Below are 19,347 nucleotides of genomic sequence, written 5' to 3'. Positions count from 1 at the left end.
TTTTTTTTTTTTTTTTTTTTTTTTTTTTTTTTTTCCGTGTCCAACAACGGATCGCAACCCTCAGTGTTGCCCCCGTACCGGACCGGGGACCGGCAACGGGATCGCAACCCTCGGTGTTGCTCCCACGCCTCGCTCAGCCAGTGAGCGGGAACCGGTCTGCATGTGGGATCCGAACCCTCGGGCAGGAGCGCCACCGCGCTTCCCAAGTGGCACACTATCCAGTGCGCCACCGGGCCGACCCAAAAGTAAGTGCGCTGCATTGGCTGGGAAACGAGTGTTTCTTTTTTTCTGAAGAGCTGGTCATTAAGCATTTACCAGCACACTACTGCATCTGATTGCAACCATTTGAGGGACACCAAGAAAGAACCACCCAGCTGAGTAAGAACCAGGAAAGATAATAGTAAGTTGTTTTAAAACACTAGGTAATTGGGGTGGTTTGTTATACAGCAACAGATAACCTGTGTAGTTTGCAAACACTTTCTGCCATTCTGTAGGTTGTCTCTTCACTTAATTGATAGTGTCCTTTGCTGTGAAGAAGCTTTTTCATTTGTTATAGTCCCATTTGTGTATTTTTGCTTTAGTTACCTGTACCTTTGTAGTCTTGTTCAAAAAAGTGCCACTCACTCCAATTTCATGTAGCATTTCCCCTATGTTGTTTTCTGATAGTTTCATAGTTTTGTTTCTTAAATTTAGGCTTTTAATCCATTTTGAGTTGTTTTTGTGTATGGGGAAATATAGGGGTCTGGTTTCAATCTTCTGCATGTTGGGCTCAGTTTTCCCAGCACCATTTATTGAAGAGACTGTCCTTTCCTCAGTGTACATTCTTGGCACCTTTGTCAAAAATAAGTAGGCTGTAAGTGCATGAATTTATATCTGGGGTCTCTACTTTGTTCCATGGGTTTATTTGCCTGTTTTATGTCAGTGCTATGCTGATTCGATTACTATAGCTTTATAGCATATATTGGGTCAGGTGGTGTGATGCCTCCAGCTTTGTTCTTTCTGTTCAAGATTGCTTTGGCTGTACAGGGTCTTTTATGGTTCTATACAAATTTTAAGATTGTTTTCTCTATTTTGATGAAGCATGTCATTGATATTTTGACAGAGATTGTATTGAATGTGTAGATTGCTTTGGGTAATATGGCCATTTTGATGGTATTATCTCTTCCAACCCATGAACATGGGATATATCTCCATTTATTTGTGTTGTCTTCAATTTCTTTCAACAATGTTTTTTAGTTTTCATTGTAGAGATCTTTCACCTCCTTGGTTAAATTTACTCTTAGGTATTTCATTTTCTGGTTGCTATTGCAAAAGGGATTACTTTCTTGATTTCTTCTTTAGATATTTTGTTATTGGCATATAGGAACACTACTGATTTTTATATGTTGATTTTGTATCCTGACACTTTACTGAATTAATTATTAGCTCTGTAATTTTGGAGAAGAGTCTTTACAGTTTTCTATGTATATGATTATGTCATCTGCAGATAGGAATAGTTTGACTTCCTCCTATCCAATTTGGATGCCCTTTACTGCTTTATCTTGCCTTATTGCTCTGTCTGGAACATCCAATGCTATGTTGAATAAGAGTGAGGAAAGTGGGCATCCTTGTATTTTTCCAGATTTTAGAGGAAAAGTCTTCAACTTTTGTCTGTTCAATATGATATTAGATGTGAGTTGATGGCCTTTATTATATTGAGGTAAATTCCTTCTATACCTAATTTGTTGAGTGGTTTTTTTTTTTTATCATGAAGGAGTACTGGATTTTATCAAATGCTTTTCTGCATCTATTGAAAAGATCATGTTTTTTTTCTCCTTCATTCTGATGATGTGATATATCACATTTATTGATTTGTGTATGTTGAGCCATCCTTGCATCCCTGGGATAAATCCCATGTGACCGTGGTGGATGATCTTTTTAATGTGTTGTTGGATTTGGTTTGCTAGTTTTTTTATTGAGAGTTTTTACATGTATGATCATTAGGGATATTGGTTTGTAGTTTTCTTTTTTTGTTGTGTCTTCTTCCAGTTTTGGTATGAAGGTAATACTGGCCTCAAAGAATGAGTTTGGAAGTATTATTCCCTCCTCTTCAGTTTTTTGGAAGAGTTTCAGAAGAATTTGTATTATTTCTTCTTTAAATGTTTGATATAATTCAGCAGTGAAGCCACCTGCTCCTGTAGTTTTCTTCATTGGGAGACAATTAATTACTGCTTCAATCTCATTACTCATTATTGTTCTGTTTAGGTTTTCTAATTCTTCATGATTCAACCTTAGCAAGTCATATGAGTCCAAGAATTTATCCATTTCTTCTAGGTTTTCTAGTTTATTAGCATATATTTATTTGTAATAGTCTCTTATGATCCTTTATATTTCTGTGGCATCAATTGTAATGTCTCCTTTTGATTTGTGATTTTATTCATTTGAGTCTTCTCTTCTTTTTCTTCATTATTACTAAGGGTTTATCAATTTTGTTTTATCTTTTCAAAAAAACTCTTAGTTTCATTGATCTTTTGTATCATTTTATTAATCTCTAATTTGTTTCTTACTTTCCTTTTTTGTTTTTTGATTTCAAGATACTTTGTTTTTCAAACAGGTCACAATGCTAAGCATTTGGACTATTCTACCATTGTACAAGTTACAAGTGCTTGCTCAGAAGCTGAGGGGCACTCTTTAGTAGCATTTTGAAAAATGAATACAAATCCATATAAGCAAATATTCAAATAGTTTCCATAGGAACACAAAGTATGATCCCAACTCCTAGTCTTCCATGTTGCTGCATCTGTGCCAACCCTACTCTTACAAAGACATTTCCAAACTAGCAGTAATTAAGTTAAATGGTCCCCCAAAGCCCTAAATTCAAGCTAAATTTGCAGTTTAACAGTTACAAGAGTGGTATCTACATATTAACACTAGCAGAAACACATGTTGCTGGGTGACATTTCATTCCGCTTTCCCAAGCATAAGACACAGGCAGAGTGCTGATTACTTGCCCCTCTACTTTGGGTAGGAAGTCATGGTTCTGGATTTGCTGCATGAGTTGCCATGTTCATCCTGACATCACGTAGTAAATGGTCAATCTCTGGAATCCACTGAAAGTAGAAGCAGCAGCAAAAGTGTAAGCACCCATGTTTTCAAAGAGCACCCAATTGCCCATGTGCATTTTGGGCAGATCACAGCACTCAACAATCTGATCAAGGCCATCACATGTTGGTCCCTATGTGCTAGATGAATAGTATTTCTCATCTGGTTTGGGTATCTTTTGCAGAAGGAGCTTTACATTTGCACGATCACAAAGTATGCAATTAAATGATCCATATACTCCATCATTCATATAATACATAAAGGTTTACTCAACTCATCTTCATCATCAGAGCATGTCTCTTCCTTTAATACAAGTTTTCTTTGCAGTGATATTAACTGTGACAGCTGACACAGCATAATATCTGCCTGGCTCAGCTATGATTCTTACTCCAGAGTCCGATGGAAAATACTTGTCCAATGCTGGGTTGATTACACTGGTGATCTCTTCAAATCTAAGCTTCACATCCTCAGATCCGGGAAAGCAACTGTCAATATCAAGGAGATCCATGCTAAAACCAACCTCAGCTCCCATGTCAAAGACACAGCAGGCATCAAAGACTGCTTGCACTAAAGTCTCAGGATCAGTACAACCACTTCCCACATGGAAGCTGACACCAATGACATCAATATTCAGCTCTTTTGCCCATTCCAAAAGAAGCCTGCTGGTTTTGAGTATGGCACCAAATTTAACACTGAGGCAACAGACTGCTTTGCAATCATCAGTGGCAATCACAAAATCAGCTTTGTCTTTTTATGTGCTCTGGCAACTTTCATCAACTTGATGTCACTATCAAAAGTCATCATCTGGACTCCATTATTGGCGGCCTACTTAATTTGAGACAGTTGTTTACAAGGATTTGCATAGATAATCCTCTCTGGAGGCATCCCAGGAGTCTGCACCAATTGTATTTCAGTCTTGATAGCACAGTCAAATCCTGTCTTGATGGCAGGTAGGGTTTTCACTATGGCTCTGCTACCATTGCATTTGACTGCATAGAAGAGCATGAGACAAGGGAGAGCTTTTAACAATCTTAGTTGTTTCTTTAGAATGTCTCCAAGGTCGATGAAATAAAAGGCATCCTTATCATCATCAGAAGAAACTTCATTAATTTCTTCATCCAGAATGTCCTTGGCAGTAAAGCCTTCATCGAGGAAGAGACAGTCAAACTCTACATTACTAAAGTTGTTTATGGCTTCTTGATGTTGCTATGAAAGCTAAGAGATGGAGTTTTTAAGGAACTTATTTCCAGCTTCTCACAAAGGCAATTCTCCAGGAATTCCAAATCCCACTGTGTGTGTCCTCAGAGTATCAGTGAAAACATTCTCAGAGTGCCTGGGCACCACAGGCCAGCCCTGTGAAGATGCCGCTGCCCAAGGGGGACGAACACTCAACTGCCCGGCTACCACATCCCTGCTACCCCCACTGTGCTGTCAGCTGCCTTGCTCCCACCCACTGGAGACACTGGCCCAAGGTGGTGCCAGAGCTGCTGGCTTGACGGACAGCCAGCAGCAGCTGCAGGAACTGACCTAATTCATGTATTTCTGTTCGGATCTTTCTTTCTCTCCTTCTACTAATCGATGTTTGGTTTGTTCCTATTTTTTCAGTTCCTTAAGGTATAACATCAGGCTGATTATTTGAAGCCTTTCTACTTTTTTAATGTTAGCATTTATTGCTATAACCTTCCCTTTTAGAACTGCTTTTGCTCTATCCTGTAAGTTCTGATATGTTGAGTTTTCATTTTCACTTGTCTCAGGAAGTTTAAAAATTTCCTTTTAAATTTATTCTTTGATGCATTTGTTGTTTGGAAGCCCATTGTTTAATTTCCCTATATTTGTAGTTTCCAATGTCCCTTCTGTTATTAATTTCCAGTTTTATTCTGTTGTGATTAGACAAGGTAGTTGGTATTGTATCAGTTTTTAAAAATTTGTTGAGACTTGTTTTGTGACCTAACATATAGTCTATTCTAAAAATGTTCCATGTGCTGCTGAGAAGAATGTGTATTATGGAGCTTTTGGATGGAATGTTCTATAAATGTCTGTTAAGCCCAATTGGTCTACAGTGCAAATTACCTCTGATGATTCTTGGTTAATTGTCTGGACTATCTGTCCTTTGCTGAAAGTGGGATGTTAAAGTCTCCAACAGTAGCTTCCAGTTGAGATGGTGGGGTAGACAGCACTCAGCATCATTCTCTACCACAAATCAACCAACTTACAACAATTAAAAAGCAACAACAGTCAACAGGGGAAGAGGGGGAGATACCCATGAAGGCAGGAGAAGCCACAGTGAGAGAAAGAAAGGACCATTCCTACCATTTAGAACCCCAGCTACTTCAAGGCTGGAGCTGCTGAGCACATAGAGTAAGAGCTAGCAAAAGCCACTGCTGTATTCTTCCTGTGAAGTTGCATGGTGGTAGAGGGGGAGAGGAGGGCCTTGGTGGCCCTCATTCTAGAAGGACCAATAATAGGGTTCCCGTGGACCCACATAGGAGTAAGGAGTGACAGCAACAGAAAAAAGGAGCTACTCAGAGGCCAGAGAGTCATTGCAAGGGCTCATGTGTGGCCTGCCCTCCCACACTGAGGCATGCCATCACTGCCATGGGTCCCACCTGGGGTCCCGAGGCATAGACCTGGGGACCAACCCCTCCTCCTGCAACCAGGCAAGTAGCATGCCAAAAGCACTACTTCCATGTGGGTGGCCCACCACAACCACAACAATAACCATGGATGCCACAAAAGCAGCTAGACACCACAACCACTGTGCAGATGGCCTGCCAGCCACTTTAGTGCATTAACACAAGGAAAGTCACCAGCAGAGACCAAAGAAAAGAAGAGCATGTTGCTCATTTCAGTGTGATAGAAGCAGAATCTGCTCTATGATAATAGTGGGGGACCTGAACACACCTCTCTCAGAACTGGACAGATCATCTAGGCAACAAATCAACACAGTAACATTACTCTTTCAGAAGGAGAGAAGGAATCTAGGATTATCAGAGGTGGGAGAGGGAGGGAGAGGGGCATAGGGAGAGATTTGATAAGGGGCATAAAGAATAAGTATGATTTATAATAATATATATACTAATAATATTGATTTGATCAACATATGTCAATGTCAAACCCCCAAAATATGTATAGTCAATTATGATTCAATTTTAAAAAGTCTCCAACAGTTATTGTGTTGGAGTCTATCTCTTCCATTAGGTCTAATATTTGCTTGATATATCTTGGTGCTCTGGTGTTGGGTACATTTAGAATTGTTATATACTCTTATTGAATTGATCCCTGTATCATTATATAATGACCTTTTTTTATTTTCCTTGGCTTGATGTCTATTTTATCTGATATAGGTATAGGTATTCCTGCTGATTTTTGGTTTCCATTAGCATGAAATATCTTTTTCTATCCCCTTGCTTTCAGTTGATATGTGTCTTTATAAGTGAAGTAAATTTCTTGTAGGCAGTATATTGCTGGTTCTTGTTTTATAATCCATTCAGCCACTCTGTGTCTTTTAATTGGGGAATTTAATCCATTTACACTTAGAGTTATTATTGATATATAGGGACTTCCTACTGCTATTTTGTTACTTTTTTAATGGTTGTTTTGTAGATCCTTGTTTCATTTTCTCTGGTGTTACTTTCTTTCTTTTTGATACAGTGATTTTCTCTAGTAGCATATTTTGACTTCTTGCTATTTATTTTTAGTATGTCTATTATAGGTTTTTTGCATTATGGTTACCATGAGGCTTACAGAAAACATGTTATAATTTTAACCAATTATTTTAAACTAATAACTTAACTTCAGTTGCTAAGAAAAAAGAAAAAAAAAAGCTGATTTTACACTTTGATGTTATTCTTCCCCCCCCTTGGCATTTTGTTGTTTCAAGTTACATCTTTTAATATTGCATATCTCTTATATGGTTGTTGTATTTTTTATTATCTTATTAGGTTTGTCCTTTAGTCTTCCTCATAAAGATATAAGTGGTTTATTCACCAGCCTCACAATATTGGAGTATTCTGAGTTTGTCTGTGTACTTACCTTATTAGTGATTTTTATACTGTCAAATGTTTTCTTGTTACACTTTAACATCATTTTCCTTCAGACTGAAGAACTCCCTTTAGCATTTTCTTTTAAGGAAGTTCTAGTGTTGAATTCCCTTAGCCTTTGTATGTGTGTGAAATACTTTTTTTCTCCTTCATATTTGAAGGTTAGTTTTGCTGGATACAGAATTCTTGGTTGACAGTCTTTTTACTTCAGCATTTTGAATGTATCATTTCACTTTCTCCTGCCATGAAGGGTTCCTACTGAGAAGTCTGTTGAATGCCATATTGAGGCCCTGTTGAATGTTATGTATTTCTTTACTCTTGATGCTTTCAGTAGTCTTTCTTTGTCTTTGGTGTTAGATAATTTGATTATGATGTGCCTTGGGGTATTTCTCATTGGATTGAATTTGATTGGTGATCTCCAAGCTTTCCGTATCTGGATACTGTCATCTTTCTCAATCCTTGGGAAATTTTCAACCATTATTTTCTTAAATATGCTTTCTAGGTCTCTTCCTTTTTTGTCTGCTTTGGGTATGCCAATTATGTTGAGATTATTTCATTTGAAGGTGTCATATAATTGCTGTATTTCTGTTAATTTTTTTCTTATTCCTTTTTCTTTTTGTTCCTATGATTGGGTAATTTCGTGTGTTCTGTCTTTTAGCTCACTGATTCTTTCCTCTGTTTGATCAAGTCTTCTGTTGGAGGTTTCTACTGAGTTTTTCAGTTCAGGTAATATATTCTTTATATCTAGAATTTCTATTTGGGGTTTTAAAATTGATTCTATTCCTTTGTCAAGCTTCTTGTTCTGTTCCGGGATTGTTTCCCAAATATCATTTAGTTTTCTATCTGTATTTTTTTGTGAATTCCTAAACATCTGTAAGAGGATTATTCTTAATTTCCTAAATGTGCTGATCTTTTGGGTCTATTGCTAGAGCTTTATTGGTTTCTTTGTGTGGTGTTCTATTTCTTTTTTTTTCTTGATTTTTGTTTCTTTACACTGATGTCTGTTCATTTGAAGAGATGACTATCTCTTCCAGGTTTCGTAGATGTTCTTTGGTGGTATTAGACTTTTACTGAAATTTTACAGAATTTTGTCTCTGGCCTGTGGTTTTTTGTTCCATTCTGTAGTGGATTAATAACAATCTCCACCACTTAAACACTGCATTGGAACTAATTTTCTGTGTTGCCATTAATTCTCAGGGAGGGGAAGACTTACTGCAGGGACCAGAACTTGAATGCTATGCCTCAGATAAATTGCTGCATTGTTGTTTCTCTATCTGCGGGAAAATTTTTGAGGACTGCATTTTAAATTTTGGCCTTTTAGTCACTTCTGGGTCATGTAGGGAGGTAACTGGGCTGTGTGCAAAATCTGGTCCAGGGCTGACTCTTACCTGTATACTATGCCCCTGCAGTTGCATTGCACCAACAGGTCACCACTGTGTGGCACCATTCTGACTGGGAGGCAGATCTGCTGCCAACATTGTGTCTTGATGCACCCCTGGTGAATCAGCACCCCCAGCACTCCAAATGGTTCCACATGCGTTCCCTTTAAAGACTCATAGGCCTCTGGGAAAATCAGGTACACACCTCCTACTCTCTCCTCTCACCTCTGAGATTGCAGGTCCAGTGGCTTTCTCCAAGTATAGTGCTATATGTTGGTCCTGAAGGTGGGGGATGAGGTGCTCTAAAGTGATTTCTTCCTCCTGTTGGCTGCTGCCTCTCCCTCCTATGTAGGCACAGGGGAACCTTGTGAGTAGCTACACTGGCCTGGGAATGGGATTCAGTGCTCTGAAGTGATATTTATATATAGTCAGTGGCCACAGCACACTTTATCCCTGCAGGCTCCAAGTAGCTTCACACAAAAAGCTCTGGGGTGGCTTTGTCATTTCCAGGAAGCTGCTTCATGAGCTGTGCCACACCAGCCCTCCTCCTGCCTCTGTGGTCTTCTACATCTTTGCAGACTAAACCGATGTCTCCTCCTCCTCCCCCTTAATTCCAGTGGTTTCAGGATGGCAATTTTGTGTCTTAATTTTGTAAGTTGATCTCTTCTAGAGGGGAGTGATACCAGGAATCATCCAGTCCACCATCATTCTGACCCAGAGAATTAGTTTTCTCTTGCTGTGTAATAAATACCACATATGTATCAGCTTAAAACAATATAAATTTATTATCTCATAGTTTTTGTAGGTCAGTAGTCCAGGAATGGCTTAGTGGGATCCTCTGTCCATGTTTTCACAAGCCTCCCATCAGTGTGTCAGCTGCGCTAAAGTTCTCAACTTGAGCTCAGATTTCTCTTCCACGTTTATTTAGGTTTTTGAAAAAATTAAATTTCTTCTAGCTGTAGGACCAAGACCCCTGTTTTATTGCCAGGTGTTGGCCAGGGACAACTCTTAGCTCCTTGAGGCTGTCCATAATTCCTTGCCACATGGTCCCCATAGGCAGTTTACAACATTGATGTTTACTTTCTTTTGGACTAATAGTGGCATGTCTCTCCAACTTCTTCCACTGTGTCAAGCCAGAGAAAACTTTTTGTTGTATAAAGGCTCACCTGACTAGGTCATTGTCATTCAAAATAATCTATGTTTTTCTATACTTCATAACATAATCATGGGAGTAATTTCTCATTATATTCACAAGTTCTACCCACACTCAATATAAGGGGATTATACAACGATGAAGGTCATTGTTAGAATTCTTCCCACAACATCTACTACACAATTTTAGGTTGCTAGGTTTTTATCCAAGGAACTTTAAAGGTTTTATCCCTTTTTCTTCTGGCATCTGTTGTTTAGATGAGAAGCCTGCTGTCATTCTAATTGTCCATTATATGTACTCTGCCTTTCCTCTTTAGCTTATTCCAACTTTTTGCTTTCTCTTTTATGCAGTTTGCCATAATGTGGTTGGGTATGGTTTGGGTAGTGTGTTTTTTTTTGGGGGGGGGAGGCTGGCCAGTATGGGGATCTGAACCCTTGACCTTGGTGTTACAAGGCTGTGTTATAACCAGCTCGGCTAATTGGCCAAACTGGGTGTGGATTTGGAGTTGCTTATCCCATGGAACTTTATGTAGTATTTTATGCTGAAGACTCATGACTGTTTCAATTTTGAAACCCCCACAGCTGTCCTCTCTCAAATAATTCCTGTAGTGGATTCCATTAGCTCATTTTGAAATTCCTTTTAGACATTCTTTTTTCTACAGTGCAGAACTTTTTTATATTATATATCTTTTAATCATTCTATGCTGCATTATGGGGACATTTTTCTTAGATTAATCTTCAGTTTACTGCTTTTTGAGAAAAATCTGTAAAATCTGCTATACAATCCTTTGAATCCTTTGAGTTTTTAATTATGTTGACTATATTTTTATTTTAGACATTCTGTCTGCTTCCTTTTACAAATTTATTGTTTATTTATGGTTCATCTTTTTACATTTAAAATATTATATTTGGGAGGAAAAGCAAGAGGGAGAAGGATGTTGACAGAATAAGGAGGAAGGAGAGAAAATGGCATCCAAAGATTACGGTACCTACAGCCAAGCTGCGGCCCAGTAGGGCTACTGTGCTTACACCACCCAACCCATGCAAAGATATGCACAGACCACCCAAGCATATAGGCAACAAAGCTATGGAGCCTATGGACAGCCCACTGAATTCTGCTATACCCAGGCTCAGACCACTGTGACCTGTGGGCAGACCACTTATGCAACTTCTTATGGACAGCTTCCCACTGGTTATACTACTCCAACTGCCCCCCAGATGTACAGCCAGCCTGTCCAGGGGTGTGGCCCTGGTGCTTATTATACCACCACTGTTATAGTCACCACCACCCGAGCCTCCTATGCAGCTCAGTCTGCATATAGCACTCAGCCTGCTTACCCAGCCTATGGGCAGCAGCCAATAGCCACCACACCTGCAATGCTGCAGGATGGTAACAAGCCCGCTGAGACTAGTCAACCTCAGACTAGCACAGTGGGTTACAACCAGTCCAGCCTAGGATACAGACAGAGTAACTACATTTATTCCCAGGTACCTGAGAGATAAACCTCAGACTAGCACAGTGGGTTACAACCAGTCCAGCCTAGGATACAGACAGAGTAACTACAGTTATCCCCAGGTACCTGAGAGATACCCCATGTAGCCAGTCACTACACCTCCATCCTATCCTCCTACCAGCTATTCCTCTACACAGCTGACTAGTTATGATCGGAGCAGTTACTCTCAGCAGAACATCTATGGGCAACCGAGCAGGTATGGACAGCAGAGAGGCTGTGGTCAATAGGCAGTTATGGGCAGCAGCCTCCTGCTAGTTACCCTCCCCAAACTGGATCCTACAGCCAGGCTCGAAGTCAATATAGCCAGCAGCGCAACAGGTACAGGCAGCAGAGTTTATTCTGACAGGATCACCCCAGTAGCATGGGTGTTTATGGGCAGGAATCTGGAGGATTTTTTGTAGTTACCCTCCCCAAACTGGATCCTACAGCCAGGCTCGAAGTCAATATAGCCAGCAGCGCAGCAGGTACAGGCAGCAGAGTTTATTCTGACAGGATCACCCCAGTAGCATGGGTGTTTTATGGGCAGGAATCTGGAGGATTTTTTTGATCAGGAGAGAACTGGAGCATGAGTGGGCCTGATAACCAGGGCTGGGGGAGAGGGGAATTTGATCACGGAGGCATGAGCAGAGGTGGGTAGGGAGGAGAATGCGGTGGAATGGGCAGCACTGGAGAGAGAGGTGGCTTCAGTAAGTCAGGCCCAGGGCTGGGGGAGAGGGGAATTTGATCACGGAGGCATGAGCAGAGGTGGGTAGGGAGGAGGATGCGGTGGAATGGGCAGCACTGGAGAGAGAGGTGGCTTCAGTAAGTCAGGTGGACTCATGGATGAAGGACCAGATCTTGATTTAGGCCCACCTGTAGATCTGGATGAAGATTCTGACAACAGTGCAATTTATGTGCAAGGATTAAATGACAGTGTGACTCTAGATGATCTGGAAGACTTCTTTAAGCAATGTGAGGTTGTTAAGATGAACAAGAGAACTGGGCAACCCATGATCCACATCTACCTGGACAAGGAAACGGGAAAGCCCGAAGGTAATGTCACAGTGTTCTATGAAGACCCACTGACTGCAAGGCTGCTGTGGAGTGGTTTGATGGGAAAGATTTTCAAGGGAGCAAAATTAAAGTCTTTCTTGCTTGGAAGAAGCCTCCAATGAACAGCACATGGTGTGGTATGCCACCCTGTGAGGGCAGAAGGATGCCACCACCTCTCAGTGGAAGTACAGGGGGCCCAGGAGACCCTGGGGGACTCATGGGTCGCATGAGAGGCCATGGAGGACACAGAGGAAGCTTTCCCCCAAGAGGGCCCTGGGATTCATGAGGGAAAACCTCTGGAGGAGGAAATGCTCAGCACTGAGCTGGCAGTGTCCCAATCCGGATTATGGAAATCACCTGGAGAACAGAATGCAACCAGTGTAAGGCCCTGAAGCCTCAAGGCTTCCTCCCACCACCCTTCCCATCCCTAGGTGGTGGAAATGCTCAGCACTGAGCTGGCAGTGTCCCAATCCGGATTATGGAAATCACCTGGAGAACATAATGCAACCAGTGTAAGGCCCTGAAGCCTGAAGGCTTCCTCCCACCACCCTTCCCATCCCTAGGTGGTGGTCATGGCAGGGGAGGCCCTGGTGGCATGTGGGGAGGAAGAGGTGGCCTCATGGTTCAGAGGTGGCCATGGGAGAGACAGAGGTGGCTTCCATGGTCGCTGGGGCATGGACTGAGGTGGCTTTGGTAGAAGATGAGGTGGCCCTGGGGCCCCCCTGGACCTTTGATGAAACAGATGGGAAGAAGAAGAGGCAGACACGGAGGACCTGGAAAAATGGATAAAGGTGAGCACCCTCAGAAACGCAGAGACTGGCCCTCCTAGACACAGAGACCCTGCAGAGCTACAGTGACTACCAGATTTATTTTTTAAACCAGAAAATATTTAAAATTTTTATTTCCATATTTATAATGTTGTCAACAACATTATGATTATTCCTTGTCTGTACTTTAGTATTTTTCACCATTTGTGAAGAAACATTAAAACAAGTTAAATGGCAAAAAAATAATAAAAAATAAAATAAAATAAAATTTTATATATTGTTATCTTTTTAATAATTTAAAATCTTTTAATTTGAAGAAAATATTCTATTGTCACAAGTTCTGAATTATCACAAGATTGTAATCCTTTTGCTTGATCTGTAAAAGACTCAAGATTAGTTTGTTTTAAATTTGATTGCAGATTTGTTCTAAGCAGGGTATGTGCTTCCCTGCTCTCCTCCTTTTGCTATTAATGTGTAGTCTGGGATATGAAAATTACCCTTCATTGTACATTTGTTTTGATAAGTGTTCTACTGGTATCACTTATCCTTCACAAAATTTTTGTTAATTTATTGGTATGTTGTTTCTCTATAACATGTGGCAGTGTAATTAGGATCTCAAACCTGAAACACTGGAATATAGTACTGGAATTTTGGATTTTCATGGAAAGCATTTTTCCTTACTCAGTCTGGGTCAATGATAAGCTTTCTGGTCATATCCTTGTTTTTTTGATTTTTACTCTCATGAATAGAGAATCCAGTGCTTCAAGGGTTCTGGCCATATACTTACTCCTATATACGTATCTCCTGTCCCTAGGTAAGCGTTAATATTTTAGTTCACAGCCATACCCAGGTTGTTTTAATTTGCAATTCTTTACTGATGTATGATGTTGAGCATCTTTTCATGTGTGCTGTGGATTGAATATCCCTCCCAAAACTCATCGAAGCTTGACTCCATTGTAACAGTGCTAAGAGGGTGGGAAATCTGACTAAAGTATTTGAAAGATGGGGCCTTTAAAAGATGATTAGATTATGAGGACTGTGTCCTTGTGAATGAATTGGTCCATTCATGGAGTAATGGGTGTGGTTCTGGTGATGTTATAAGAAGGGCAAGTGGGAAGGTTAGCTCACTCTTGCCCATGCCATTTTCTCTCACGATGTGATACCCTAAGTTGTTGCAGAGTCACCACCCAGAAGAAGGTCCTCACCAGATGTGATGCCTGGATTTTATACTTTCCAGCCTCCAAAGATGTAAGAAATAAATTTCATTCCTTTATAAAGTACCCAGTTTCAGGTAATCTGTTATTAGCAACAGAAACAAACTGATATATTTATTTGCCATCCATATATCTTCTTTGGTGAGGTCCGCTCAGATCTCTTGCTCATTTAAAAATTGAGTTGTTTGTTTTCTTATTGTTGAGTTCTAAAAGTTATTTGTATATTTTGGATACAGGTTTAGATATGTGTTTTGCATATATTTTCTCCCAGACCATGGCTTGTATTTTCATTCATTTAACAGTGTCTTCCATTGAGCAGAAGTTTTAAATTTTAATAAAGTCTAATGTCAACTTTTTTCTTTCATGGCTCATGCCTTTGGTACCTAAAAACTCATTGCCAAACCCAGGGTCACTTAGATTTTTTCCTGTGCTATCTTTTAGAAGTTTTATAGTTTTGTGTTTTACATTTGGGTGTGTTATTCATTTTGAGTTAATTATTGTGAAAGGTGTAAGATCTGCATCTAGATGATGATGATGATGATGATAATGACTGCATATAGATGTCCAGTTGTTCTAACACCATCTGTCAAAAAAACTATTCTTCATCTTGTTGCCTTTATTCCTTTATCAAAGATCAGTTGATTGTATTTGTGTAGGTCTATTTCTGGGCTCTGTATTCTGTTTTACTGATCTGTTTGCCTATTCTTTTGCCAATACCATATTATCTTGATTTCTAGTTTAATTCCAGTGTGGTCTGAGAGCATACTTCGGATAAGTTCTAGTCTTTCAAATTTGTTAATGTGTGCTTTATGGCCCAGGATGTGGTTTATCTTAGTGAATATTCCATGTAAGCTTGAGAAAAGTGTACGTTATGCTATTTTTGGTTGAAATATTCTACAAATGTTAATTAGTTGAGAACATAAACTTCATGTTAAAAAATTAACTTCTTGTTTTAGAACAAATTTAGATTTACAGAATTATTGCAAAGGTGGTACGCAGAGTTCCTATAATCTCAACACCCATTTTCCCCTATTATTAACATTATGAGTATGATACATTTGCCACAATTAATGAACTGTTATTGGTATGTTATTTTTAACGAGAGTCAATACATTGTTTAGATTTCCTCAGTTTTCTCGTAATGTCTTTTTCCCATTCCAGAATCTAGTCCAGGATAGTACATTACACTTAATAGTCAAGTCTTGTTAGGCTCCTCTGAGTTGTAACAGTTTCTCAGACTTTCCTTTTTTGTTGATGACCTTGACAGTTTTGATGATGACTGTTCAGGTGTTTTGTAGGGTATCCCTCAGCTGGTAATTGTCTGATGTTTTTCTCATGATTAGACTGGCAGAATGTGTTTTGGGACTACACAGATAAAGTGCCATTTCATCACATCAGAGCAAGAGTACTATGTTACTATCAGTGTAACTCACTGTTGATACTAATCTTGATCACCTGACTTCATGCAGTGTTTCTCAGGTTTCTCTACTGTAAAGTTCCTCTTTTTCCCCTTCCTGTCTATACTTACCTTATGGAAGAAATTCACCATATGCAACTCACACTTTAGGAGTGGGGAGTTATACCTGACTGCCATTCTTACTGAGCTCCATCCTTACTAACCTCCATCCTTACTGATATTCTGCCTGCTCGATCTATCAATTACTGACAGGAAGGTTTGAAGTCTCAACTATAATTGTAGATTTGTCTATTACTTCTTTCTGTTCTGTCAGTTTTTGCCTCATGTCATATATTCTTGGAGGATTGACCCTTTTATTATTATGCAATGCCCTTCTTCATTCCTAATAAATTTTCTTTGTTCTGAAATCATCTTTGTCTAACATTAATATGCTACTCAGGCTTTCTTTGGATTCATGTTAATATGGTATATTTTTCTCCATCTCTTTACTTTTAACATATCAGAGTTTCTATATTTAAAGTGGGTTTCTTGTAGACAACATATAATTGGGTATTTTTTAATCCACTCTGACAATCTCTGCTTTTTAAATGGTGTATCTAGATCATTCACATTTAAAGTTGTTATTGATATATTTGGCTTACTATCACCTAGGTTGGTAACTTTTCTACGTATTGCATTTTCTATAATTCCATTTTATCTCCTGCCTTATAATTCTTTTTAAATAAGCTTTTAGTGGCTGTTGGAGTTTATAATTCACCTTCAAAACCACTGTTATGCTTCAAGAGTACTACAGATACTTTGTGTCAGAGGATCCCCAATTCCTGTCTCCTATCCCTCGTGACATTGCCATCATTCATTTCACTTATTCATAGGCTATAATCACCCACTACATCATTACCATTATTATTATTTTTAAAACAACCATCTTTCAGATCAATAAAGAATAATAAAAATAAAAGATTTTATTTTATCTTCATTTCTTTCTTCCATTACATTCTTTATTTATGAAGATCTGAGTTTCTGGCCTACATCATTTTCATCTGGCCTGAGAAAAATTTTTGACATTGCTTGCTAGGAAGATCTAATGGCACACACAAAGAAATATAGATGTGCAGGTGGATTTGGCAGTGACTATCGAAAAAGTAATGAGGAAAATTACAGTGAACTTCTTAGGTGTTTGTATTTCTGTGTTTTTTTTTTCCCCCATTTGGTGGCTTTTGTAAAATGTATGCATTGACATTGTGATGCAAAATTTTTTTTCCAATAAAATCTAGAAATTACAACAACTTCATCAGTTGGGAGTCTATTGAGCAATTAATAGGCCACTGTACAACAGACGTATTACCACGAGATCAGTGCCATCCATGCCTTTAAGCCAATGAATCTGTTACTCAGTGTTTGAGTTTTATGAAGTCCACTGCTGCCCCGTCTTCTTATTCTTCCAGTAAGCAATTTTGAGCACTTGTGCTCTAGGTAAATCCCTAATCTTGTATATTTTTTTTTTTGTGTGTGTGTGATATATTTATTAAGTTATAACTCACATACCATACAGTTCACCCATTGAAAGTGTACAATTCAATGGTTTTTAGTATATTCACAGAATTGTGTAAACATTGTCCACAACAGATTTTTAAAAATTATGTCACCTGAAACACATACCTTGTATCCCTTAGCCATCACCCTTCCCCGTATCTCTCATCCCTCTAGACCTGGGCAGCCACTAATCTGCTTTCTTTCTCAATAGAATTGTCTATTCTGGACATTTCATATAAGTGGAATCATACAATATGAGGTCCTTTGTGACTGGCTTCTTTCACTTAGAATAGTGTTTTCAAGCTTCATACATGCTGTAGTATGAATTAATACTCCATTCCTTTTATTACTGAAAAAATATTTTATTGTATGGAATGGATCTATTTATCCATTCATCACTTGATACACATTTGGGTTGTTTCCTTTTTTTGGCTATTGTGAATAACAATGCTATGAACATTTGTGTACAAGTTTTTGTGTAAACAATGTTTTTATTTCTCTTGGGCATATACCTAGGAATGAAATTGCTGGATCATATTGTAATTCTATGTTTAATCTTTTGAGGAACTTCCAGAGTGTTTTCCAAAATGACTGAACCATATTGCATTCCCACCAGAAGTGTACAAGGGTTCCAATTTCTCCACATCCTTGCCAACCTTTGTTATTATCTCTTTTGTTTATAGTCATCCTAGCAGGTGTAAAGGGATATCTCATTGTGGCTTGATTTTCATTTCCCTGATAACTGATGATTTTGAGCCTCTTTTCATGTGCTTATTGGCCATTTGTATATCTTCTTTGGAGAAATATCTATTTAGATCCTTTGCCCATTTTAAATTGGTTTATTTGTCTTTTTATTGTTGAGCTGTAAGAGTATATTCTAGTACATGTACTTTATTAGATATATGATTTGCAAAAATATTCTCATTTAATGTGTTGTCTTTTCACATTTTTGATAGTGACTTTTGAAGCACAAAAGTTTTGAATTCTGATGAGGTCCAGTTTACCTATTTTTATTTTTGTTGCTTTTGCTTTTGGTGTCATCACCAAATTCAAGGCCATAAAGTTTTATATCTACGTTTTTTCCTGTGTTTTATAGTTTTAGCTCTTACATTTAAGTCCTTGATTTATTTTGAATTAATTTTTATATATAGTGTGAGGTAGCAGTCCAACTTCATTCTTTTGCATGTGGATATCTAGTTGTTATGTCATCATTTGTTGAAAAGATGATTCTTTCCCCATTGTATTATTTGGGAACCTTTGTTGAAATCAATTGACCAGTAAGTGTTGGAATTTATTTCTGGATTCTCGATTCTATTCTATTGATATGTTTGTTTGTCCTTATGCCAGTACCATACTCCCTTGATTACTGTAGCTTTGAGGTAAGTTTTGAAATCAAAAAGTGTTAGTTCTCAAACTTTGTTCTTTTTTTTTTTTTTCAAGAATGTTTTGGCTGTTATGCATATTTTTCATTTCCATAAGAATTTTTGGATCTGTCTGTCAGTTTCTGCAAGGAAGTCAACTTGTTTTTGACAGAGGATTCTTAGAATCTCCAGATCAATTTGTGGAATATTGCCATCTTAACAGTATGAAGTGTTCTGACCTATGAACATGGATTTTTTTCCCATTCATCTGGATTGTTAATTTCTTTCATCAATGTTTTACAGCTTTCAGAGTGTACATTTTGTACTTCTTTTGTTAAATTTCCCCCTAATATTTTATTCTTTTTGATGCTATTTTAAATAAAATTGCTTTCTTATTTCATTTTTGATTGCTTCATTGCAAGTGTATAAAAATATAATTGCTTGATTTTTATTCATGATCTTCTATTCTTGCTGACATCATTTATTAGTTTTGGTAGTTTTTTAGTGTATTCCTTAGGATTTTCTATGTACAAGTTTATATCATCTGCAAATAGAGATAGTTTTAATATTCTTTTTCAGTCTGAATGAGTTTGATTTCATTTTCTTGTCTAACTGCCCTGGCTACAACCTCCAGTAGAATGTTATATAGAAGTGGTGAGAGCAGACAACAATAGCTTGTTCTTTTTTTTTTTGACTTTTTTGTCTTTTTTTTCCGTGTCCGGCAACGGATCGCAACCCTCAGTGTTGCCCCCGCACCGGACCGGGGACCGGCAACGGGATCGCAACCCTCGGCGTTGCTCCCACGCCTCGCTCAGCCAGTGAGCGGGAACCGGTCTGTATGTGGGATCCGAACCCTC

At 38.6% G+C, this 19,347-nt stretch overlaps 1 protein-coding gene across 1 annotated transcript in view; it reads left to right on the top strand.

Annotated features, from left to right (window-relative positions):
• LOC103601465 overlaps positions 1-19,347 on the top strand; it is a 54,666-nt gene that overhangs the window by 13,238 nt on the left and 22,081 nt on the right. The window contains exons 2-3 of the mRNA XM_008585877.1: positions 10,781-11,120; positions 12,013-12,198. Of these exons, the coding sequence (XP_008584099.1) occupies positions 10,781-11,120; positions 12,013-12,198 (526 nt within the window). The remainder of the gene's footprint in view (positions 1-10,780; positions 11,121-12,012; positions 12,199-19,347) is intronic.

This window comes from Galeopterus variegatus, unplaced genomic scaffold (assembly GCF_000696425.1).
Source record: "Galeopterus variegatus unplaced genomic scaffold, G_variegatus-3.0.2 Scaffold107, whole genome shotgun sequence".
Lineage (NCBI taxonomy): Eukaryota > Metazoa > Chordata > Mammalia > Dermoptera > Cynocephalidae > Galeopterus > Galeopterus variegatus.
The sequence above is the reverse complement of the archived record's forward strand: the minus strand, read 5'-3'. Positions and strand labels throughout refer to the sequence as shown.